The sequence below is a fragment of the Ascidiella aspersa genome, chromosome 1, assembly GCF_963924565.1.
Source record: "Ascidiella aspersa chromosome 1, kaAscAspe10.2, whole genome shotgun sequence".
NCBI classification, from domain to species: Eukaryota; Metazoa; Chordata; class Ascidiacea; order Phlebobranchia; family Ascidiidae; genus Ascidiella; species Ascidiella aspersa.
Genome location: NC_139447.1, coordinates 1,436,281 through 1,461,114, shown reverse-complemented (window position 1 = coordinate 1,461,114; position 24,834 = coordinate 1,436,281). Strand labels below are relative to the sequence as shown.

General features: G+C 34.5%; 1 protein-coding gene across 1 annotated transcript in view; it reads left to right on the top strand.

The window, feature by feature from the left end:
* Positions 1–5,353: 5,353 nt before the first annotated feature.
* The window catches only part of LOC146166467 (uncharacterized), a 28,718-nt gene continuing 9,237 nt past the window's right edge, over positions 5,354–24,834 (top strand). The window contains exons 1-8 of the mRNA XM_083383282.1: positions 5,354–6,266; positions 6,441–6,599; positions 10,371–10,502; positions 14,703–14,990; positions 15,072–15,536; positions 20,020–20,207; positions 20,448–20,556; positions 23,203–23,442. Coding sequence (XP_083239408.1) covers positions 5,354–6,266; positions 6,441–6,599; positions 10,371–10,502; positions 14,703–14,990; positions 15,072–15,536; positions 20,020–20,207; positions 20,448–20,556; positions 23,203–23,442 — 2,494 coding nt within the window. The remainder of the gene's footprint in view (positions 6,267–6,440; positions 6,600–10,370; positions 10,503–14,702; positions 14,991–15,071; positions 15,537–20,019; positions 20,208–20,447; positions 20,557–23,202; positions 23,443–24,834) is intronic.

Here is a 24,834-nt window from a genome sequence, read left to right as displayed (position 1 = left end):
TACAATGTTATTTTCGATAATGTTTGTTCCTATAAATTTGATAATTGCCCGCAAGGTTTGAAATCAGTGTACATAAAAAGTCCGATTTTGATAACAGCCAGAGTTTAACGTTAATTCTTAAACAAAAGGGGACAAATAAGAGTTTGTGAAAGCTTTCAAAACTATATGCCCACGAAACGATATCATTATGCTATAGCCTTTGCCTAAATTCTCTTATATTTGAATTCGTGGCTGGATCGGCCGTCTTTGGTTGATAATTCAATAAGACAACATTAATAAGAGTAAGCAATTAATATTTTTTCAGAAGTAACAAACATGTCAAAGCACCAAATCGATTTTGTAACGACGAATTTGATAAAAGAAAGCGATGATGGATTTTCTGATGATTCTATTTCGACTATAACAGATTGGTCTTCATTGGATCAGCATTTAAGTGAAGAGTCTGATTGTGAAGAACAAACTGTTTCCCAAAAGAAGGAAAAAATCAGGACACATGAAACAAAATTAATTTATCAAAAAAACAAAATAGAGTTCCGATGTCACGTTTGCAAAATGTGTTTTAAAGAGCGTCCCAAGCTTAGTACACATTTTTCTACAGTTCATTTCAAGAAACACAAATGCAAAGTTTGCAAAAGGTCTTTTGGAAGCAATCAAAATCTTACCAACCACATGAAAATTCACACTGGAGAAAAACCTTTTAATGTACTTATTGCGTTAAATGTTTCAACCTCACTCGAGCCTTGAAAGCAAACGAATTTACACTGGAGAAAAGCTCTTTAAATGTTATTGCGCTAATAAATGTTTAATAAACACAAAAAAAAAAAGAAATCTTTCAAAACCAAAACTTGTGATTAGTTTTAATCTCACAAATAATTATACCTGTAAAATTTTTTGTGATATATTAAACGAAATTGCAAAAATCTTCACTGAAAATGCATCAAACAATGGTTGTAAAAGTTAAAGTTATATCTGCAATTTATAAGGAATATAAAATTGTGCGAGCTTCGAACGTATATCGAAGTTCAACTTTCTGTGCTATACTTTATGCCACGTCAGCAAAAGTAAACAGGACGGAGCAGTTAATAAGAAAGTATTCAATTCCTAAAATCGATAAAGTAACGGAATTCTGCATTTTCTAACCACCGGACCTGTGTTCATTTTGTGTTAGCCATTATTATGGTACAAACAGTTGCTATAATCTTTATTTAATCATGATATAATTTTAAGCATTTGTTATTATCCATGCTATTTATACTGTCACGACTTTTACTTTTGGAATTATTTTGCATAAGCAAACTTGTTGCGTATAAACAAATTATAAATCACAATTGTTGTGTTTTATAAAAAGCTACATGTTAAAGGCGCACGTACAAATGTGTTTGTCGAATAAACACGCATCTGAGGTTTCGGGTAAAGTTGCGCATTTAAAATCATGCTGGAATTTAACATTACAGAAAAACATGCAAGTGCAACCTACATGTAAAAAATGTTGGGTTATGATTGGCGTCTTAAACAGGAATGGTAAGACATTACCTGTAATATTGATTAAAAGTTAATTGCAAACGCTTAAGTTACGAACAATTAGATATATTTTTTAACAGATATCAGTTATTGAAACCTACAGTTTACATAAAAGTTTAAAAATAGAGAATGTTTATAAATGGCAAACGTCGGGTATAATGTTAACTTGGCCAATAAATTATAATTTAGGTTCCACAAAAGAATTGTTATGTGTTACTTTCGTCACTGGCCTATGGTTTATCTAAGTTTTGAAATTTAGCAAATTCGATTAAACAAATATTTATAGTATTTTGTTTTATAGTTTATAGATGATTTTGACTGAAAAAAGAGTAACATTGTGACGTCACGTTTTCGCATAACTGCCATTCCACAATTCATGAGTTTAAACATCCGCATTAAATTAATTAAAGTATATATTTATCCAACCACGCGAGGGCTCTGAAGACAAATTATCAGCTAGTAAAAACCCTTTATCACAGTGGTTCTTAACCTTTTTTCAGCCGCGCCCCCCTTCGGTAATTTGCTCATGCCTTGCGCCCCCCTATGATAATATTTCGACATTTTGCAATTAAATATCACTGAGAAAACAGGAAAATAGTGAAGGGTGTTGTTGGTAGCGCGAAGCGCGAAAAAATTTGAGTTTTATTTGGTCAAATTGGCTAAACTGCAATCGAAGAGGCGTTTCGCATTGGGCATACAACAAATTGCGCGAGCTCGACACATTGATTTTATCGAGCTGATTTTGACGAACGTGTTGCGAGGGCATTTACTCCACAGTTGTTAGAGTTGTATGATGTCGACGGCAAAAAATGTCAAGCGCAAATATTAAACAATGCGTTATCGTGTTTCAAAAGATGTAACGACACACAATACAACGGCAATATTGCAAAAACAATATAGTTTCGCGCAAAAAAAGTTCGACTCCCCCTGTTGCTATAGCCTGTTATCATATATAAAATATGGATGAAAACTAGTCCGAGAGGGCGATAGCTTTTATCGTTTATCTATAAGTTAATTTAATAGGGCGGTGATAGCGTGGATTTTCTAAAAAGGAATTAGAAGATTCGCGCGTAGCACGAAACATTTTTTCGGTTTTAATGTTAAATTTGGCAAAAAAACAGAGTTTGTATGTAGGAATTATGCCTAACCCAAACGAAACCATTAAATCACTGCAAATGTTAAAATATTGAAGTCGAGCTCGCGTTCATTTTATATATTATAACTGAACAGCAGAGTTTAGTCTAAAATAAACTTTTTTGAAAACTTTCAAATTGCCAAGTATGACTTTTATGGAGTATATTCACATTTATACATTCAAAACAATAAACTACCTACGCTAAGGCTGGTTTGTATGCGAAACCAGCTTTGCGCTTTATAAAACCAGCCATGCGTTTCGGGGCGTGCGGAAACGGAAGTTATTAGTTTCAGACAAGCTGTACAGTGTGCATAGTCGCACTGCGGTAATGCGTGCAGTGGCACATAAAGCAGCATTGTGCGATAAAAGCGTTCAACGTGTGGTATATTTCATTGTGCTTACAATAGCCAGCTACGTAGCCTACGAACCACATTTAGGCAGCAGTTTTAAGCTTTGTATATCAACACAGTTGTCAACAGTAATAAACCATTATAGGACGTTAGAGCCTTTGAGTAAAGTGCACCAGTGTACATTACGCTCAGTAGCTTATATGTGTAGGGTTGTATACAGTGCTGGTAAGTTAGACGTTTAGGTAAAGTAGCTTATATGTGTAGGGTTGTATACCGAGCTGGTTAAGTGTGATTTTTAGTTGGGCGGCTTGTAGGTCAAACAGTGGACGCTGTGTTTAACGCTATTTGGGCTGTTTTACTAAGTTTGCAACTTTACACATTAGTTAATAAAGGACTTACCGGTACCACATCTTTTGAATAATGGCGCTGTCTGAAAGCGAGAAAGTATTTCAATACTTTGCGCCTTATACTTACTGTGCATTTTGTAATATAATGTTACATTTCAACCTGTAAGTGAACAACGTAAGAAAAACAAAAAAAAATAGTTCTTCTGTGAGTGAATAAGTTTCATTTTGGTTTGCCATATTGTTATTGTCATAATGTTGAGAGGCCGCTCCGCTGTTAGTCTCGTTGCGATATTCGTTATAGATCAGGGGCGGGCAACATACGACCTGCGATAGGACTTTGCGCGGCCCGCAGATAGTTTCCAGTTTTACATGATAATGTGGCCCGCGGCCACAGTCTACGGCAATCCCCAATTACTTTCTTACTTCGTCAAATAATAGTAATTGTTAGTTATTGTTTTTGACACCACACAGTTTGGAAATTTTTTAACACCACACAGTTTGGAAATAAAACTAACACACAGTATGAAATAAGAGCAAAATAGTACTAATATCAAATAGTCGTAATACCTTCTAAATCGGAAGAAGTCATAAACCCGTCGGAATAAGACCTGAATGACCTGAATCAGGCCTATAAAACATTTTACCTAACCCCAAACCTCACCCCTAAGTACATCACTAACTCCACTAATAATTTCAACCCTAACCTATTTTCTAACCCCACCCATTACCCACCGTCCACCAATAACCCAAACAGGGCCAGAAAATCAGGTGCCAAAACAGCGGCTTCAAATCAGGGCGCCCAAAATTTAACACCAAAGCGGCCAATGCCATGGCCCCCATCGCCCCATACCTTCTCCCTACAGTTGTTTCAGGCGTGATTTTGGTCATACAGGCCTTATTCCGAAGAATTTATGACTTATTCCGACAGATTTGTGTCTTGTTCAGACGACGTAGTTATTATTCTGTCGTAGATATTACTGCGTGTTTGGCTTTATTATTTCGTTGGTGTTAATACTAATGGTATTATTGATTTTTCTGCTTGAAGTATTGTTGATTTATTGTGTGTTCCAAATTTAGATTTAGAGTTTAAATCAATGTTATTCCTTAGATTTTGGCGAGAAAGGTAAAGTTTAACAAAGATTGGATGCCGAAGTACTTTTTCAAGTCGGCAAGAAAATATTAGTTGTTTACATGGCAATGAAAGTATTGTCGTGTTTAAATAGTAGAACATTAGCCGCTATTATGCAACTAAACATGTAGGCCATCGTATTAATATATCGATCAGGAATCCGGCCCGCCAAGTACTTCAGCTTCCCATATCAGGCCCGCCGACTGGAGAAGTTGCCCGCCCCTGTTATAGATCTTTCCATTTTTTATTGCGTTGTTATTTTATAAGTTAAAAAAACAGCATTTGGTTTAAGATTAGAAAGCAAATGGCAGTTGAACGATTACGGTTCGGTGAACATTTTTTATGTTAATTGCGCAACAAAAATAATAATAGTCTGGTCCCAGATTGGGGCTTGAGAGAAAAAAAGAAAATTAAGTTAGTTAAATAAATAGGCATAACTAAAAATACAAAATAAAAGAGAATTGTGTATACAGTGCTTGATATTATTTTAGTTGGTGTTTTTCAGAAGTATAATTAAAACATGTCAAAGCAGCAAAGCGATTTTGTTACGACAGAACTGACAAAAGAGAGCGATGATGGATTTTCTGACGATTCTGTTGCCACGGTTACAGATTTGTCATCACAAGAACATCAACCTGTAAGTGTAGAGTCCGATTGTGAGATACAAAGTGATTTGGATCAAATGAATACAAGGAACAGACAAAGCAAGAATCTATCAACACAAAATACAATGTTACGATGTAACATTTGCGAAAAGGAATTCAAAAAATTTCATAAACTAAAACAGCATTTGGCTGGAGTTCACTTCAAGAAACACAAATGCGAGGTTTGTGGAAAAATCTTTGGGAGAATTAACGAACTTGAACTCCACATGCGAATTCACACTGGAGAAAGACCTTACAAATGTAAAGTTTGTGGAAAGTGTTTTACCCAGGCAGGATCTCTTAAAATTCATGAAAGAGTTCACACTGGGGTTAAACCCTACAAATGTAAAAAATGTGGAAAATGTTTTAAAATTGCCAGAAGTCTCAAATTTCATGAAATACTTCACACTGGAGAAAAACCTTACAAATGCAAAGAATGTTTAAAATGTTTTATTAATGCGTATCGTCTTAAAGTTCACAAAAGAGTTCACACTGGAGAAAAACCTTACAAATGCAAACAATGTGAAAAGTGTTTTAACCGGGCATCAAATCTTAAAGAGCATGAAAGGATTCACACTGGAGAAAAACCTTACAAATGCAAAGAATGTGTAAAATGTTTTAGTAATGCGAAAAGTCTCAAAATTCATGAAAGAGTTCACACTGGAGAAAAACCTTACAAATGCAAAGAATGTGTAAAATGTTTTAGTAATGCGTATCGTCTCAAAATTCATGAAAGAGTTCACACTGGAGAAAACCCTTACAAATGCAAAGAATGTGGAAAGTGTTTTACCCAGGCAGGACATCGTAAAGCACATAAAAGAATTCACACTGTAATAAAACTTTATAAATGCAAAGAATGTGGAAAATGTTTGAGTAATGCGAAAAGTCTCAAAATTCATGAAAGAGTTCACACTGGGGAAAAACCTTATGAATGCAAAGAATGTGGAAAATGTTTTACTATTGCGAAAAGTCTCAAAATTCATGAAAGAGTTCACACTGGGGAAAAACCTTATGAATGCAAAGAATGTGGAAAAAGTTTTAGCCTGACATCAAATCTCAAAACACATGAAAGAATTCACACTGGAGAAAAACCTTACAAATGCAAAGAATGTGGAAAGTGTTTTACCCAGCTAGGACATCGTAAAACACATGAAAGAATTCACACTGTAATTAAACCTTATAAATGCAAAGAATGTGGAATATGTTTTAGTAATGCGAGAAATCTTAAATTTCATGAAAGAGTTCACACTGGAGAAGCACCTTACAAATGCAAAGAATGTGCAAAATGTTTTAGTAAAGCAGGATATCTTAAAGTTCATGAAAGGATTCACACTGGAGAAAAACCTTACAAATGCAAAGAATGTGAAAAGTGTTTCAGTCGGTCAGGAAGTCTCTACAGACACAAAATCATCCACACTGGAGAAAAACCTTTCGAATGCAAAGTTTGTGGAAAATGTTTCAACCAGGCAGGAAGTCTTAAAATACATAAAATAACGCACTCTAAACAAAAAACCTTTTAAAAACAAATTGGGGTATTTTGTATAATATAACAATTTTGTATTATTTTTTTGTATATTATAACAAAGAAACTGCGAACCAAAATTTCATCAAATATAAAACACAACAATGGTTGTAAAATATTGAATATATTTCTGCAAATAGACATTTAAATATTGTACGAGAATCGAAGTGCAACTTTATATGCCGCGACACCAAATTGAGTCGCAGTAGTTAACTTAGTCAGATTAAATGGATTGGTTTTAGGCAAGATATCATAAAAAATTAACAAATATGCATTTGTGTTTACTTACAAAGAGTTAAGAAAAGGGTGATAAACACTTGTCTATGCCTTAAATTTTGCCAATTTATTCAAGTAAAAACGCCGGCTAGTTAATAAAAGGGTGTGTCCGCTTAATAATATCGATAAATTAACATTCTGTATTTTTTACCCACCGAAAGTATTTATTATTGGAAAAAAATTGCTTCAAGTATGCAATCTTTACTTTTGGTTTTCTCGTCACGATTGTGTTATTTAAAGCGGTTGTAATTATCTATGAATCATTTGTATGAATAATTCATACCAAACGGTGTCATGACTTCTACTTTTTGGATTTGGTTTATATAAGCAATCTTATTGCGTAAAGTAATGTAGATATTACAAATTGTTCAAAGTTTTTTTATAAAACGCTGCATGTTAAAGGCGCACTTTAAAAGGTGATACCAATCTAAAAACGCATCCTAGGTATGTGGAAAAAGTTTTGCAAATAAAATAAACAAGAATTGACATTTAAGAAGAAACATGTAAATGCAAATACCTCAGTTATTGAAGCCTAAAGTTTTTAATAAATTTTGGAAAAAGCGAACATCGGGCATATTTTAACTACTTCGGCCTATTTGTGATAATATTCTTGTGTACAACTTTACTTCGACGCCCAAGAGTAACCTTTTAAAATAAAACAATTATCACGTGATACATTTCAATTTTAATCTTTTATATTTGCAGTAAAAATGTTATTATTTTAAAAATATTAGTTTTATACCAGTGATAACAAATATACCGACTCCACAAAGAACATGCTTGTTTGGAATGCTAACGAATTTAAAGTATGGTGGCAAAAAAAATTATATAATTGTTCCTTCATGGAAGAACAATACTGATTGGTAGGAGAGTTAAAATATAACGCCTTCATGTTATAAACAACTCAACCAGCCGAGTTTTCGCATCAGACGCTGTTGGTTTACTAGGTCTCCGCTGCGCAAAACAAAGCAACAACTTGGTGTGAAATCACATGAACACGCGAAAGAAAAACGCACTTGGGTAATCTGCAGTTCAACGCTTTTTTAAAGTGAACTATTGTATTAGCTAAGGTTGCGTCAGATATAGCCTTGGCTTCTTGTGAGTTACCAACGAGCTAAGAACAAAATATAGTGATTTAGCGAGCTACAATTTGCAGCCAGTGAGGCTTATTGTAAAACAAGATAATGTTTGTTTAGACTTTAAAAGTGAAGTTGGGTAAATATAGTTATTTCGGGAGATTAAACAATTTCACGCATTTGGTTAAGTTATGTATTTGTAATTTAAAGATAAGATAACTAATTAGCAGAGCTGTCAAATAAGTAAAGCAAAGTCAGTAGAAATTTAATAAGCTTGAGTTATCGAGTATATTGCCCCAATTATACCATTTAATAGAAACAAGTTATAAACTGTATACTGTATAATTCGTGTGAAAGAATGTCGCTAGTTCATTACAGCAACCTGTGAGCGGCGAAGTACAGTTTGTGATCGATTAATATCACTTAAAGCAGGGATTCTCAAACTTTGTTTAGCCAATTATACTTTAGATCAGGGGTCGGCAACGTACGGCCCGCGGGCCGCCGACTCGTTGACAAACTAGATACTAGTCCATTTCCAATACTTTATTACTGTTTTAACTACGTAAGTGCGAAAAATTTGAATGATCTTTGTACGTCCGGTTCTTTTATGTTTCGAGGCTGTCTTTTGAACAACAACAAAACAAATCTCGCTCGCTTCGCTAACCAGGTGCGCCCGGACACATTAAACACGTTTTTAAGTGTGAAAAAACATACGAGGCCCGCCTGAATAAAAGTTGTTCTAACATTTTAATAGCACAATTCGGAGTTCGCATTTTGTGCGGCCCGCAGAGACCTTTCTGAGTTTAGTTTTTGCCCACGACTAGAAAAGGGTTGCTGAGCCCTGCTTTAGATTTACCTGAATGTATCGCGTACAACCTAAATATAAAGACCAAAATGGTATTGCCTTTTCCAAGAAATATAAAGGGCGAATATTTTTTGACTTGTCAAAAAAAGTCAAAATTTTGTCAAAATTTACATGTTAGGTCAAAATTATTGCAAGTTAAAATCGATTAAAAATGCACACAATTCGTTTACAAAATTAAAAAACAATATAGTCAACTATCGTTTGGTTAAAATTTTATCAAGAAAATTTAGTTTTGAGTTGTATTTAACGACATATTAACTGTATTATACCTTCAATAGAGCAAAATAAATACGGTACACGCGAGCTTGCAGAATTAAACATCCAGGCCTTTATCACATCAGGCTCAGCTAGAACTTTGATTTTACATTATAGTTGTTTATCTCTGAAAACCAGTTTATTGAACAGTATTGGCTGTCTTTTCCATAGAGTTTTGCTAAAATTTTGAAATTATTTTTAAGTTGTGAGCTTATTTCAACTGTTTACACAACATTTTTCTAAAATACTCTTTTTCAAATGACAAACATAACAATAAGCATTTTCATGAGTTTCGAGTAACTCGAAAATATATCTGATTTGTTTTGTCCGTACGTCAGTAAAACATCAAAAACGTGTGGTTGACGACGCCAAGACACTAATGCAGTACTTCAAACAAAAATATTCTGTTTTAATCAATGATTTTGTAATAGGTCACAATTTTGTCAAAAAAATATATTTTTATGTCAAAAATTATTTGCCCTAAACTTATAATGCATTGTACATTATTAAGTCTTAGGAACAACATAAAACTAGTTAATTACAATTCTGATCTGGCTGACTGCGGCAAGCATCTCCGAGGCATACTGTGTGCTATATATGTTACTGTTATACTTCTACATGGTAAAGAAATACTCCAGTAAGTAAAGTAGTAATGTAGCATTCCTCGCAGCAAATTATATCGCTTATGGACATCTTAGCTTGTCACAGTCGTTATTTAATCGCCCTTCAGCTTGATTTTATGACGTTATGTCGGCCATCTTTGTTAGCCTTGTAAATTGATATTCACCAAATAAGGTGGTTTAGCGCACTTCTTATTTTCAGGAAATTGGTAAAAATGTCAAAACATGAAGGCCACTTTGTAATTAAAGAGCTGAAAAAACATAGCGATGAAGGATTTTCTAAATATCGCATTGTCAGCATGACAGAATGTTCATCACAAGAACATCAACCTGTAAGTGAAGCGTCCGATTTTGAAGTACAAAGTAACTTGGATCAAACAACTACAAGGAAAGAACAAAGCAAGAATCCTTCAACACAGAATACAGAGTTCCGATGTCACATTTGCGAAACGTGTTTCAAAGATCGTTACAAACTAAAACAGCATTTGGCTGGAGTTCACTTCAAGAAACACAAATGCAAGGTTTGTGGAAAACTATTGGGAACAATAACCGCACTTGTAATTCACATGAGAATTCACAGTAGAGAAAAGTCTTTCAAATGTGCTTATTGCGATAAATGTTTCAATGTAGCTCAAAACTTGAAATCGCACGAAAGAATCCACACTGGCGAAAGACCATATGATTGTAAAGTTTGTGGCAGATGTTTTACCAAAACAGGAAATCTTAAAACACATGAACGAATTCACACTGGCGAAAGACCATATGAGTGCAAATATTGCCGAAAATGTTTTAGCCATGCAGGAAGTCTTAAAGTTCATGAAAGAACACACACTGGAGAAAGACCTTTCGAATGCAAAAAATGTGGGAAGTGTTTCAGTGAGGCAGGAAGTCTTAATAGACACAGAAGAACGCACTCTAGAGAAGGAACATTTGAGAAACAAAATTTGTAATTTGTGTTAAATCCCACAAATAGTTACACATGTAAAACTTTTTTTCCTAATATATCAAACGTAGGAATTCGTTTACAGGAAAAAAACACAACAAAGATTGTAAAATTCTAAATATAATTGCAAAAGAAATTGTGAATATGCGCGAGCTTCGAACATACATTAATGCATAACTTCCTATGCTGTACTTTATTCCACTTCAGCAAAAGTTAAAAGGAAACATCACTTAATAAAGATATATTCAATTTATTAAATCAACAATGAGCAGAATTTTGCACAGATGATTTCGCACTAAACCCTTATTAGCTCTATTCATTTTGCGTTATCAATTATTGTTATTAAAACAGTTTCTTTAAGTTGTGAAATATTATTTCCTGTTCTTTTTTGTCGCAATGCTGTTAAAGCGATTCTAATTATTCCTATACCATTTATATGTATGATGCGTTTCAACGCTGTGATGACTTTTACTTTTTGGATTGTTGCGTAAAAAAATATTCAAATGTTAAGTGTTGCGTTTTACAAAACGATACGTGTAAAAGAGTGTATATAAAGGTGTTTGTTCATTAAACATCTAAAGTTTCTCGGTGAAGTTTTGCAATTAATACATACAGGAAATGACAAAACAGAAAAAAAAAAGAATTGAAATCTTAATAGTAAAGAATGACAAATGAGAATATCTAAACGAGATTGTTGAACTTAAGCCTTTAAGTATCACTTCAAAATAAAATAATACATTCATTCTTGTAAAAAAACAATCATGAAATAAGATTGCGTGTTGTTCTCCACAGTGATTTTACAACATATCCTGTATAGTATTGATGAAATGTCATTACAAAGGCTTTTTACATATTGCTGTAATTACGCACTATTAGATAATGTTTTTAATATATCTATTATTTTAAAGTAATTGAAGCTTAAACATTAAGTTATAAAATGTCGAATACCCTTCATAAATGGCATGCATCAGGTATATTGTTAAATAAAGAAATAAATTTGGCTTTGTGACGTCACGTTTTCGCGTAACTTGCGTTCCACAATTCATGAGTTTAAACATCCGCATTAAATTGTTTGAAGTATATATTCATGCAACCACGCGAGGGCTCTTGACATAAAGCACGTACCCGCCTAAACATTCTACGTAAAATTTCCACAACTGTTTCGCGCCACATACTCCTTGTCTTCTACAAAGCTCGTATTCTTCCAATACTGGAATACGCGGACATAATTTATGACAATTGTAGTAAATCCGAGAGTGACCTACTTGAAAGTGATCAATGCGATTCAGCTAAGCTAATTCTAGGGTGTATGAGAACCACATCACACAGTAAAATCCTACTTGACCTTGGTCTGACTCCTCTTCATTTGAGACGAAAGGTTCATGCTTTGTCACTATTCTTTAAGTTAATTCATCACATTGGACCATCGTACTTACAATCATACATACCTAAATTTATAAAATATATTGTTAGCTACGAGTTTCGCTACCCATTAACAATGCCCGTAGTCCGCTCGAAAACCCAAATGATACATAACTCGTTTGTTTGCAAGTCAATTCGACTCTGAAATAGTCTCCCGGCGAAATTGCGGGCTGTTGTTTCAGTTTCAATATTTTTAAAAATAAAAACGTCATTTTTTTTATAAATCGACCAATACACACCACCTTTACGGAAATAATCCTAAAATTACTGCTGTTCTTTGTATGTTGAGATTAGGCCACTGAATAATAACATATACAGTCCACTGAATATAATATATACGTTTCGTACTTGTTTTTGCGAGGCTTCTGAAACTCCAATACATTTGTTTTTTGAGTGTCCACTTTTAACCGCCGAAAGGTCCGTTTTAATGAGCGCAATTTGTTCTCTGTTTGTCGTTAATTGTGTGATGTCACCGACCGCGTTGTATTCTTTGTCTAATGCTACTTTGTTGAATTACATTCTGTTCGGACATTCTGATTTAATTTGCTCTGAATCTTTCCTTTTATTAAACGCTGTGCTTGACATCTTGTTAACTTCTTGTAGAGTTTGATGTAAATTCTTTTTAGTGTCCAATATTGAGTTATTACGTGTTGTTCCTTAAAATTGTTTGTTACTCGCTGTAATTAGTGTCGCGACAAAAGGTTTTCTTCAGTCGTAAGACTGCCACCTGATTGAAAAAAAAAATTATGTAAAAATAACATTACTGTACTAGTGTGTTATAAAAATGTACGCAATTAATTTATGTGTAACCAAAATTTATTTTTCTTTGAAACCACTATCTCAAACAGCCCCTTGTGGCCTGCAAGCCACAGTTTACCCACCTCTGTAAAATGTATATTTTATTTGTAGCCGTTCTAGTGAACTTTGTTTCCGTTAACTTTGCCTTAATACTGGTTTGTGTTCACCCAAGCAGACAGCACGGCGTTGTACACCACTGGCTTTCCTTTCCAGCTGTTTGATTCATTAAATGTGGATCTATGTATATTGATGTGCAGAAAAAAACACATTAAAATTTTATGTTCTAACAATACACCAAACACCTTGGCTTTTCGTTTTCCTGAGTACCTAATACTTAAATGTTGATCTAGATTTTTTACTATCTACGCTAAGGCTGTATGTATGTGAAACCAGTCATGCGTTATATAGAATCATCCATGCGTTTCGGGCCTGAGAAAACGAAAGCTTGTTTATTTCGACAAGTATAGAAACTGCAAAATGTAAAAATAATAATAACAGCGTGACTGTTCATAAGTTACCAACAATAAATAACCTACAATAACCTTGTTTATATGTGAAGCCAGCTTTGCGCTTTATAAAACCATCTATAATGCGTTTCGGGCGTGCGGGAAACGGAAGTTATTGCTTTCAGACAAGCTGTACAGTGTACATAGTCGCACATCTATAATGCAGGCAGTTGTACGTAAAGTAACAATGTGCGATAAAAGCGTTCAACATTGCTTATATTTTAGTTTGCATACGACAGCCAAGTATATAGGAACCACATCTAGGCAGTAGGTCGAAGCTTTGTATATCAATACAGTTGTCAACAGTGATAAACGATTATAGGACGTTAGAGCCTTTGAGTAAAGTGCCTCAGTGTACATTACGCTCAGCAGCTTATATGTGTAGGGTTGTTTACAGAGCTGGTAAGTATGATGTTAGTTAGGCGACTTGCAGGTTAAGCAGTGGCAAAAAAATAGACTTCGTTTAACTCTAGTTGGGCTGTTATACTAATTTTGCAACTTTACACATTGGTTAATAAAGGACTTACATAACATCTTTTTGAATAATGGGCGCTTTATGAACGCGAAAAAGTATTTGAAAACCTTGCTCCTTATGCTAGCTATACAGTTTAGAACATAATGTTACATTTCAATCTGTAAGTAAAGAAGAAAAAAAAATATTGTTATTGCAATAAAGTTAAGATCCAGCTGTTAGTCTCGTTGCGATATTCGTTATAGACTTTTTTCCATGATGTTGTTTCGTTGTTATTTTATAAGTTAGTAAAAGGTGCGGGTTCGTTAAGTGTTAACAAAACAATTATGACACGGATTTGCGCTTGAGAAGTAAATAAAAATTAAGTCACATGTGAAAAAAGGGATTAGCTCAGTTGCATTAATGAAAAACCCTATAGGTATGCATTACCATATAAAAGCATTGTCAAAACGTCGTGGATACACAGTGCTTCTTGTTATTAGTGAGCTACTTGATACTTTTCAGAAGTAAAATTAAAACATGTCAAAGCAGCAAAGCGATTTTGTTACGACGGATTTGATAAAAAAGCGATGATGGATATTCTAATGATTCTGTTGCCACGATTACAGATTGGTCATTACAAGCCCATCAACCTGTAAGTGAAGAATCTGATTGAGAAGTACAACAAATTGTTCCCGAAAAGAATGAAAAAATGAAGGAACACGAAACAAAATCAAGTTACCTCAAAAACAAAATAGAGTTCCGATGTCACATTTGCGAAAAGTGTTTCAAAAGTCAATACTCTCTCACTAAACATTTGTCAACAGTTCATTTCAAGAAACACAAATGCAAGGTTTGTCGCAAATTTTTTGGAACTATTCAAAATCTTACCAACCACATGAGAATCCACACTGGAGAAAAGCCTTTCAAATGTACGTATTGCGTTAAATGTTTCAGTCTAGCTAAAAACTTGAAAGTGCACGAACGGATTCACACTGGAGGAAAACCTTATGAATGCAAATCTTGCCGGAAATGTTTTAACCATGCAGGAAGTCTTAAATTTCATGCAAGAATTCACACCGAAGAAAAACCATACAAATGCAAAGAATGTGGAAAATGTTTCATGATTTGTCACGCACTAAAACAGCATTTATTAAAAGTTCACTTCAAGAAACACAAATGCAAGGTTTGTGGGAAACATTTTGGAATAGTTTTCGAACTTGAAATCCACATGCGAATTCATACTGGAGAAAAACCATATGACTGCAAATATTGTGAAAAATGCTATGCTCGTGCCTCAACTCTTAAAAAACATGAAAGAATTCACACTGGTGAGAAACCTTACGAATGCAAACAATGTGGAAAATGTTTTAACCAGGCAGGACAACTTAAAAATCATGAAAGAATTCACACTGGTGAAAAACCTTACGAGTGCAAACAATGTGGAAAGTGTTTTAGTGAGGCAGGACATCTTAAAAGACATGACAGAATTCACACTGGAGAAAAACCTTACGAATGCAAAGTTTGTGGAAAGTGTTTTCGCCAGACAGGAAGTCTTAAAGATCATGAAACAATTCACACTGGTGAAAAACCCTACAAATGTGAAGAATGTGGAAAGTGGTTTAGCCGGATATCAAATCTTAACAGACACAAAAGTATGCACTCTAGAAAGAAAACCTTTTAATAACAAAACTGATGAGATTTTAAATCTTACAAAAATAAACTTGTAAAACTTTTTAAGTATAACAAACAAATAAATTGCGAACCAAAACACAGAAAATAAATAAATCAATGGTTGTAAAAAATATAATAAAATATCTGCAATTTAAAGGAAATATGCGAGTTTTGAACATATCGAAGTGCAACTTCCTTTGCTGTAATTGAGGCCACTTCGGCAAAAGTAGGACGAACTAATTAATGACGATGTTTTGTGGAAACTTCATTTAATCTTGGTCTTTTTTGGTCGCAATAGTGTTAAATGAAGCGTTTCTAATTACCTTATACCATGTATTTAATAATTTGTTTCAAGCGCCGTAATGACTTTTACTTTTCGTATTTTAAAATCTAAGCAGTCTTGTTAAGTAAAGGGAATACACAAATATAACCTGTTGTTGCTTTATAAAACGCAATGTTGTTAGGACTTCGTGTACCCCTGTCTTTTCATTACACAGTTGTTTTATTTGGTATAAGTTGTTTGCTTTGTGAAATGTAGAACTATGTGTGTTGATGCGCAAAAAAATATAATTCGATTTTATGTTCTGGTAATCCAGCAAACACCTTTGCTTTTCGTTTTCCATATTTATTGAAACTAAGTAGTTAATAGTGAAATGTTGATCGTTGTAATTACCCCTCCATTTTACCATTTATGCGTACAATTCGTTTTAAACGCTGTAATGACTTTTACTTTTCGTATTTTAAAATTTAACAGTCTTGTTAAGTGAAGGGAATTCACAAATATAACCTGTTGTTGCTTTACGAAACGCAATATTTTTAAGACGTTGTGCACCCCTGTCTTTTCATAACACAGCTGTTTATTTGGTTTGAGATGGTTGAGTTATGGAATAGGTAGCTATGTATATTGATTGCACACAATACAGTTTTACGTTCTAGCAATACACTAAACGCTTTTCGTTTTCCATATTTATTGAAACTAAGCAGTTTTTTTATTCCTTTCACTGAGCCGCCTTGGTTACATTACCAGTTTTACTAGATTTTAGTTAGTCTGTACTTCACACCAAAGTAGTCCCGCTAGCACCAATTAATATACAACAAAAAACACCTCTTATACTTTATATTCCATTTCTATTAAAACATGAATAAAACTTATGAATTGTGGAACCAAGTCACAACAAAAAACACTGAAAAATACATAACTATCTGTGCAAATATCAACAACTAGAAATAACTATTAACTGTGGGGATGGTTTACATCAATATGATTTCCAAAACAAATTTTCCATTTTATTCCTAGCTCGTACATAAACTTAATCATCCGTTTCATAAAACACAGTCTTCCGTTATTTAAAGCCGTCCATGCGTTTAATAGAACCAACCATGCGTGACGTTTGGAGCTCAACAAAACGGAAGTTTTTGATTATACGAGTTGTGCAATGTGCTTAGTTGTACTTCTGTAATGCGTGCAGTGGCATTTAGTTAACAAAGGAAGGTTAAAGTGTTGCTTTAACATGGCAGTAATATAATTTCGAGCTGCATACTTCCCTTTAGTAGTAATATATGTTAACATTCAGCATTATCTATGATGATAGTATAATCAGAGGAAGCAAGTTAAGTATAATTTAAACAGCAATATAAGAAAAAGAGCATTTGAAAATCTGCGCTAAACACTCGAGCAGCCACTCATTAAACCAGCTTACGGTAGCTAAATCTTTAACATTTGTTGTTTTGTGAGTTACAAAGTCGTTGTACTAGTTGATGTCGTTAGCATCTCCACCTGCTCGTCTAGGAATGCCCAAGATAGGTTTTTAATATTTTTTTTTGGTTGATGAAATATTAAACAAAGGTTTTAAACATAATAAATGCCAAATTTGAAAATTCCCAATATTCCCATTATTCCCGGGTCCCTTAAAATTCCCGGAAACTTTCCACCCCTTTACAACCCTAATTACCAGACATCCTTACATTTAGGAATATGTAATAATCTTTAGGCCTCATTAATCAAGTTAAACAATATATATCATACCCCCGAAGCTTTTTAATTCTTCAGCGCTTCCCGCTGTATATAAATTGTTACACTCCGCTGCGCAAGACTGTTAGAAACATAGCCTGAGGGAGTGGCGAGCCAAACTAGAGTTGTAGTTCTAAGTTATCACGGCTTGTAGTTACGCACAATAGACAAGGTTCTGTCTGCTTTAAATCTAGTTAACATGTGGTGTTCGCAACGTTTAAATGTGGTGTTCGCAACGTCCTTCAGTTGCTATTGAAAAGTTAGATTGCGATAACAGTCAGTGTTAAATTTTTAATGATGTTTTTGCAATGTTATTTTAGAATGACGTTGAGTTACTGATAAAAAGGTCGTTCACAAGTTTGAAACCGAGTTACTAGTGAAAGGTTCAAATTTGATAACAAGCAGTGTTCAATGTCGAATAAAAAAGGGGAAGAGTTTGCGAAAGTTTTAAACCATGTCCCACAAATTATCGAACTTATGTAGATTTTCCCGCTGTACAGAAATTGTTACAGTCCGCTTGTAACGACTGTAGGAAATATAGCCTCGGGTTATAACGAGCTAATTTAGAGTTGCAGTTCTAGTTTATTTCGGCTTGTACTTACGCACTAGACAAGGTTATGGCGTCAGCCAAGTAATACAATAGGCAAAACTGATATCTGTCTGATTCAAATCTATTCAACCTGAACAAACGTTTCCACATTTAATTGCAAAAGATTTAATTATCAGTCAGGTATGTAGGGGAAAGCAGGGCGAAACGGATCCCTCACTTTATTCGTTAACGAAAATTACCAGCGTCAATATTTATTTAACTGTCATCCAAAAAACGTTTAAAGCTAGAAATTAACACAGTAAAATTACGCGTTTGTTACTAAAGTTCAAGTAAAGGCGAAGTTAATTTTTTGCTGAATAATTTGTGATTCGGACTTTTTAAGTTTTTAAATTTAAATTTTTAAAATAAATTAGGGTTTTATTCGATAGTGTTGGGGCAAAACGGACTCTCGCAAGGTAGTTCGGTATTACTAGTGTATTTGGTGGTATTTGAAAAAAAAACTTTTTTAAAGAAAAAATCGTTAAAATAGAAATTAAACTACTAGGTATTTCAAAAAGTAGCAGTTTTTAGACATATTTCAAGTGGTTTTATTGGTAGTCATAGACATTCTGCCTCCACTAAGTTCAATATGTTTATTTTACAAGCTATATGCTTATTACAGCTGCTAAACATGCTTTCTAAAATTCAATTTTTTGCGCTGTTAAGCTAATTTCAACAATTTCCCTTCTCTATTGTGAAAGCTTTAAACAAGTTTATGGTTTTCAATTTTTTTCGAAGGTACAGCATTCAATAAATTTTTCCAGGGTTTTGTTGCAATGTTAGTCTAGATCAGCGGTTCCCAAACTGGGGTCCGCGGACCAAATTGGGTCCGTACAGCAGTTTCAAAGGGTCCACAAGGAGAATTAGTCTTTTAAGTTTTTAAACATTAGTCTATGTTTTAAACATTATCTGTTATCTTTATTGTCTTTAGTTTTGCTTGATTATTCGATCATAGCGTGTTTTATGATGTCTATTGTGACATCATAAAGCATCTATTATGCTGTACTACCTGCTATCAGCGAATCGTTCGCATTAGTTAGAACAGGCTGGTCCAAACCCAGTTGCAATTTCAGCCAAATTGATCTGGTTAATTAAACCTTTTTGCGCGAAATGATAACGTCTTTGTAATTTAGCCATTTGGGGGTATGCAACATCTCTTTTACGTGAACATTCTACGCTTATAAAATGCAGTCTTCTAATTAAAATTTTTGTCAAATACGCAAATTTTTCGCTCTTCGCGTACACCAGTTTTCCCAGTCTCCTAACATTCGATTTTATTTGCGCACAAGTTCGACGACAGAAGCAAGTTTCTGGAGCGTATCTGTCTTTCGATGCTACTTTGTGACGTTAAACATTTCATGCCTCGACCAAACGAAAAACGTTGATCCGCTCCTGGTACGCATTTAGCCTACTTTATGTGGCCCGCAAAGAATATGCATGAAATATTGTGGCCCGCGATGCAGTCCACCGTGGACCACCCTGAGTTCGAAGATTGTTACATTAGGAAGAATCGTGATTGCACTAGTGTATTACAAGAAATATGGGTCAACTGACCCTTGAAATTTTATAGGGCCGCGAAATATCAAAATAATTGCAACGGGTCCGCCAGGCAAAATTTTTAGAAAAGTTTGGGAACCGCTGGTCTAGATTGTGTTCAAGTTCCTGAGAGAAACCAAGATATTTTATTAAAAAGTCCGATTTTAAACACAGGCAGTGTTTAACGTCAATTGTTAAAGCAAAAAGGAAAGATAAGAGTTTGTAAAAGTTTTTAAAACTATGCCAATAAAACAATAGCAGTGGGCTAACCTTTTGCCGAAACTCCCTTATATTCGATAATTCTGGATCGACCATCTTTCGCTTTATAATTTAAATTTAATATTTTTAGGAGTAACAAACATGTCAAAGCACCAAATCAAATTTGTAACGACGGATTTAATAAAAGAAAGCGATGATGGATTTTCTGATGATTCTATTTCGACTATAACAGATTGGTCTTCATTGGATCAGCATTTAAGTGAAGAGTCTGATTGTGAAGAACAATATGTTCCCGAAAAGAATGAAAAAATCAATAAAGTCTTAACAAAAATGTGTTTACAAAACAACAAAATAGAGTTCCGATGTCACGTTTGCGAAAAGTGTTTTGAGAAGCGTCCCCAGCTTAGCAGACATTTGTCCAGAGTTCACTTCAAGAAATACCAATGTAAAGTTTGTAAAAAACTCTTTGGAACAAATTTGCTACTCGAAAACCACATGCGAATTCACACCGGAGAAAAACCTTTCAAATGTAAAGATTGTGCCAAGTGTTTTACCCAGGCAGGACATCTGAAAACTCATGAAAGAATTCACACTGAAGGAAAGCCCTACGAATGTAAAGATTTTGCCAAGTGTTTTACCAGGGCAGGACATCTGAAAACTCATGAAAGCACTCACACTTGAGAAAAGCCTCATGAAACCAAAGTTTGTAGTAAGCGTTATACTCCTGTTGGAGATTTTAAAGATCATGAAAGGTTTCACATTGGAAAAAAACCTCACAAATGTAAAGAATGTAGAAAACGTTTTACTTGGGAGAGAAATCTTCAAAGACATGAAAGAACCCACACTGTTGAAAAACTTTTCGAATGCAAAGAATGTGGGAAGTGTTTTAGACGGAAATCAAATCTTAATAAACACAAAAGAACTCACATATGGTGAACTACCAACGCTTTCAGTTCTAACAATTCATATGTGTACGCACTCTAAAGAAGAAAGCTTAAAAAAAAACTTGTGATTAGTGTTCAATCTCACAAATAATTTATTAAACCAAACTTCACAGAAAATGAAACACAATGAAAACAACACAACTGATTGTAAATCATAAAAATATATATTTTTTACCTTACAATTGAAATGTGAATATGTGTAAGCTTCGAACATATTATAACGATGTACAACTTACTCTGCTGTACTTTTGCCACATCAGCAAGTAAAAAGATCATTTAGGTTTAGAGTGTATTCAATATCTAAAATCGATAAATTAAATATTTCTATACTTTTTACCCAGTGATCTGTTCATTTTACCTTAACCATTATTATCGATAAAACAGTTGCTTTAAGTTGTGAAATCCTATTTAATCCTGTGCTTTTTCTTCGTGTAAATAAAGTGTTTGTAGCTCTTCCTACACCATTTATATGTATAATTCGTTTCAAACGCTGTAATGACTTTAACTTTTCGTATTTTAAAATCTAAGCAATCTTGTTAAGGAAAGAGAATATACAAATATAACTTGTTGTTGTTTTATAAACAGCAATATTTTAAGACGTTGTACACTCCTGTCGTTTTATAACACAGTTGTTTTATTTGGTATGAGATGGTTGATTTATGGCTTTTCGTTTTCCATATTTATTGAAAGTAAGAATTTTTTTTCTTTCACAGACCAGCCTTGGTTAAATTACCAGTTGGACTAGATTTTAGAAATTCTGCACTTACACCGAACTAGCCCCGCTGGCACCAATTAATATACAACCAAAAACACCACTTGTACTTTAATATCAATGTTTATTAAAGTATAAATAAAACTTTTGAATTGTGGGACCAAGTCACACTGAAAACCACCGAAACATACATAAATATCTGTGCAAACAACTAAGAAAGGCAGTGGAGGTACTTTTACATCAGGGGTGGGCAACGTGAGGCCGCGGGCCGCATGCGGCCTTTTCCCTTTTTTGTGCGGCACTTCACCTTCTTTCAGCTAATTTTCCCTTAATAAGTCGATGAGAGTGCACCATGTTGGAACTTTGGCTCTATCAGTTTCCGGTTTGAAGTGCGATGTAACCCCTAGGCTGCACCGCTACACTAATGCAGTTGAACTCGAATGGGGAGCAACTATTACAAAACAATCTTCATTCATAAAGTTTTTGTTGTGTCTCGTTGTTTACGATAAAGATTTGTTTCGCAACAATTACACTTGTCTAGTACGTTCAAGTTGGAACAGACTTTTGCTACGCATATTGACTGAGATGTTATGTTCAACAGCTGGTTTGAATTAAGGTTGTTAATTAAATTGCACTGAGATGATCCTTACGAGAAAGGCGTCGTTGGAGTTGTAGGAAAAGTTATTTCCTAATTCACAACTAGACAGCACTGCCAATACTGCCGTAGTTGCAGCCTAGTAGCTCATTAGGTTTTCTAGTAAAATCTGAAAATATGAATTAATGTTAATTTAATGTGCGGCCCTCCTGTAAGCAATACATTTCCTAACTGGCCCTTGTGTTAAAAAGATTGCCCAACCCTGTTTACATCAATATGTTTCCAATATTAAAATTTCCACTCCAATCCTTGCTGGTACATAAACCCAGTCATCCATTACATAAAATCCTTGTCATCCGTTACATAAAGTTAACCATGTGTCACATAAAACTAGACATGCCTTATACAAAACTAAGTTTATAAAGTCATCCGTTTGGGGCTTAAGAAAACGGAAATTACTGGTTTTGATCGCACTTCTGTGGTGCGTGCTATGGCATATAGCAGGGGTGGGCAAATGTATTCAATGAAAGAGCCATTTGCAGAAAATACAAGCACCAAAGAACCTCAAAATTATTTCCATACAAAAACGCTAAATATTGCAAGTGCAGCAATAATAACAGAATTGCAATATAACAAAACGGTAATAAAAACAACTCACACCATATTTATTAATATTAGTCTTTTGTTAACTAACTCTTCAGACTCTATATCTAGTGTTACGTCATAAACATTCTGGCCTAAATAAAGAAATTAAAAATAAACGGTACTCTTGACAACCTTTACAATATTTTGGAATTTTACGATTCGACTAGAAGAGCCACGAAAAACATGACGGAGAGCCGCAGTTTGCCCACTCCTGACATATGGTTTAACAAAGTGAGTTTAAAGTGTTGCTTTGAAACCCATGGCAGTTTTTTTTTTAATAATTAGGTTACACTATTTGCAAATGCAAGAATTGTGGGAAACTTTTTGCAACAATTACCGAACTTTTAAACCACTCTCGAATTCACGCCGCAGAAACCCCCTTTAAATGTGCTTATTGCGATAAATGTTTCAATTTAGCTCAAAACTTGAAAGCACACGAACGAATCCACACTGGGGAAAAACCATATGAGTGTAAAGTTTGTGGAAAATGTTTTACCCAGGCAGGAAGTCTTAAAGATCACGTAAGAATTCACACTGGAGAAAAACCTTACAAATGCAAAGTTTGTGGAAAGTGTTTTAGCCATAAAGGAGCTCTTAAAGATCATAAAAGAATTCGCACTGGTGAAAAACCTTACGAATGCAAAGAATGTGGAAAGGGTTTTAGCCATCCGAAAAGTTTTAATCGACATAAAATAACTCACTCTGTCTTTTTAAAGCAAACGGTTTAAAATTTGTTTTAATTTACACTTAATATATTACCTGTTAAACGTTTTTTTCTACAATGTGAACTTTGCAGGAAAATGGACTAATCAACAATCAAGAATGGTTCATTTTTCTTTTAGTGTTAATAATAGTGCTAATAATCTTTTTCGTCGAAATGCTTTTGATATAATACATTTCTAATTATACCTGTAATTTAAATGTAGCTGTTGCCAAATGTCTCATGATTTTATCGAAGCTAGAATGCACAAATATAGCCTCGGGCTGTGACGAGCTTACTTATATCGACTGCTATTGCTCTTGTACAATATCACGGCTTAAAGTAGCAAAGGTTTTTGTATATTGAAGTTGTGTATAACTTTTACATTGCCTTCACAGTAAATGTCAGTATTGTGTTTTCACTTTGTTACCATTAAATGTGATGTGTCCGCCACAAATGGTTTATTTTACATTGTTCTAAAATAATAGCGGTCAGACTTAATGATGTTGAAAGAGTAGCAGCAAATGTCGTTTTAGGTGGAAGTAAAAGTTGTTTTAGCCGGACATGTGTATAAAGAATGAATTCGAGATACGTAATGCGACGCGCAGAGGCCACTGATAAAACACGGCCCAGAGGGAAGCAGCACATGAATCAGTGACGTAACAACACGGATGAAAGCGGAGAGGCAAAAGCAAGACAACAGATTGGCAAAAACGACATACAACTTACATCCCGAATATAGAGCTGTACAATACGCACAAAGAAAGACGAAAAACACTAAACCGCAAAGAAAAACAAAACTACTACCGTATTTAGGGTATTATCATTTCTTGAATGTGAATTAAGGCTCTGGTAAGTTTGAGCCATTAAGCCTCACATTCATCAAGCTTGCTGGTGTCTGGCTCCCTTACGAAATTGACCGTAAAACATTCGGCAATATGCGGATGCTTCTTTAATTTCTCGCCATGGTAGGTTGCGTAATGGTGGAGCAGCGCTGCGTAGTCGTTGGTTGCCGTAGGGTTAAATGCATTCCAGGTCGCTTGGTGTGCGCGTTCCTTTAGAAAACCTGTTTTGACCGACGTACTTTGGTTTGACCGACGTACTTTGTTTTGACCGACGTACTTTGATTTGACCGACGTACTGGGCAGAGCAGGTGTTACACGTGGCAACGTAAATTCAATGGTTTTAAAATTAAGGCTTTGCCGGAGCGCTATGGTCTTATCTGCAAGCAATACAAGAAGAATTGGGTGTTTAATTCAGTTAGAAGAAAAGTAATCGAAATGTATAAACGAAAATAAACTGTGATTTACCGTTGCACGTCAGCGGTGCGGAAAAGCTGGCAGTTAGAA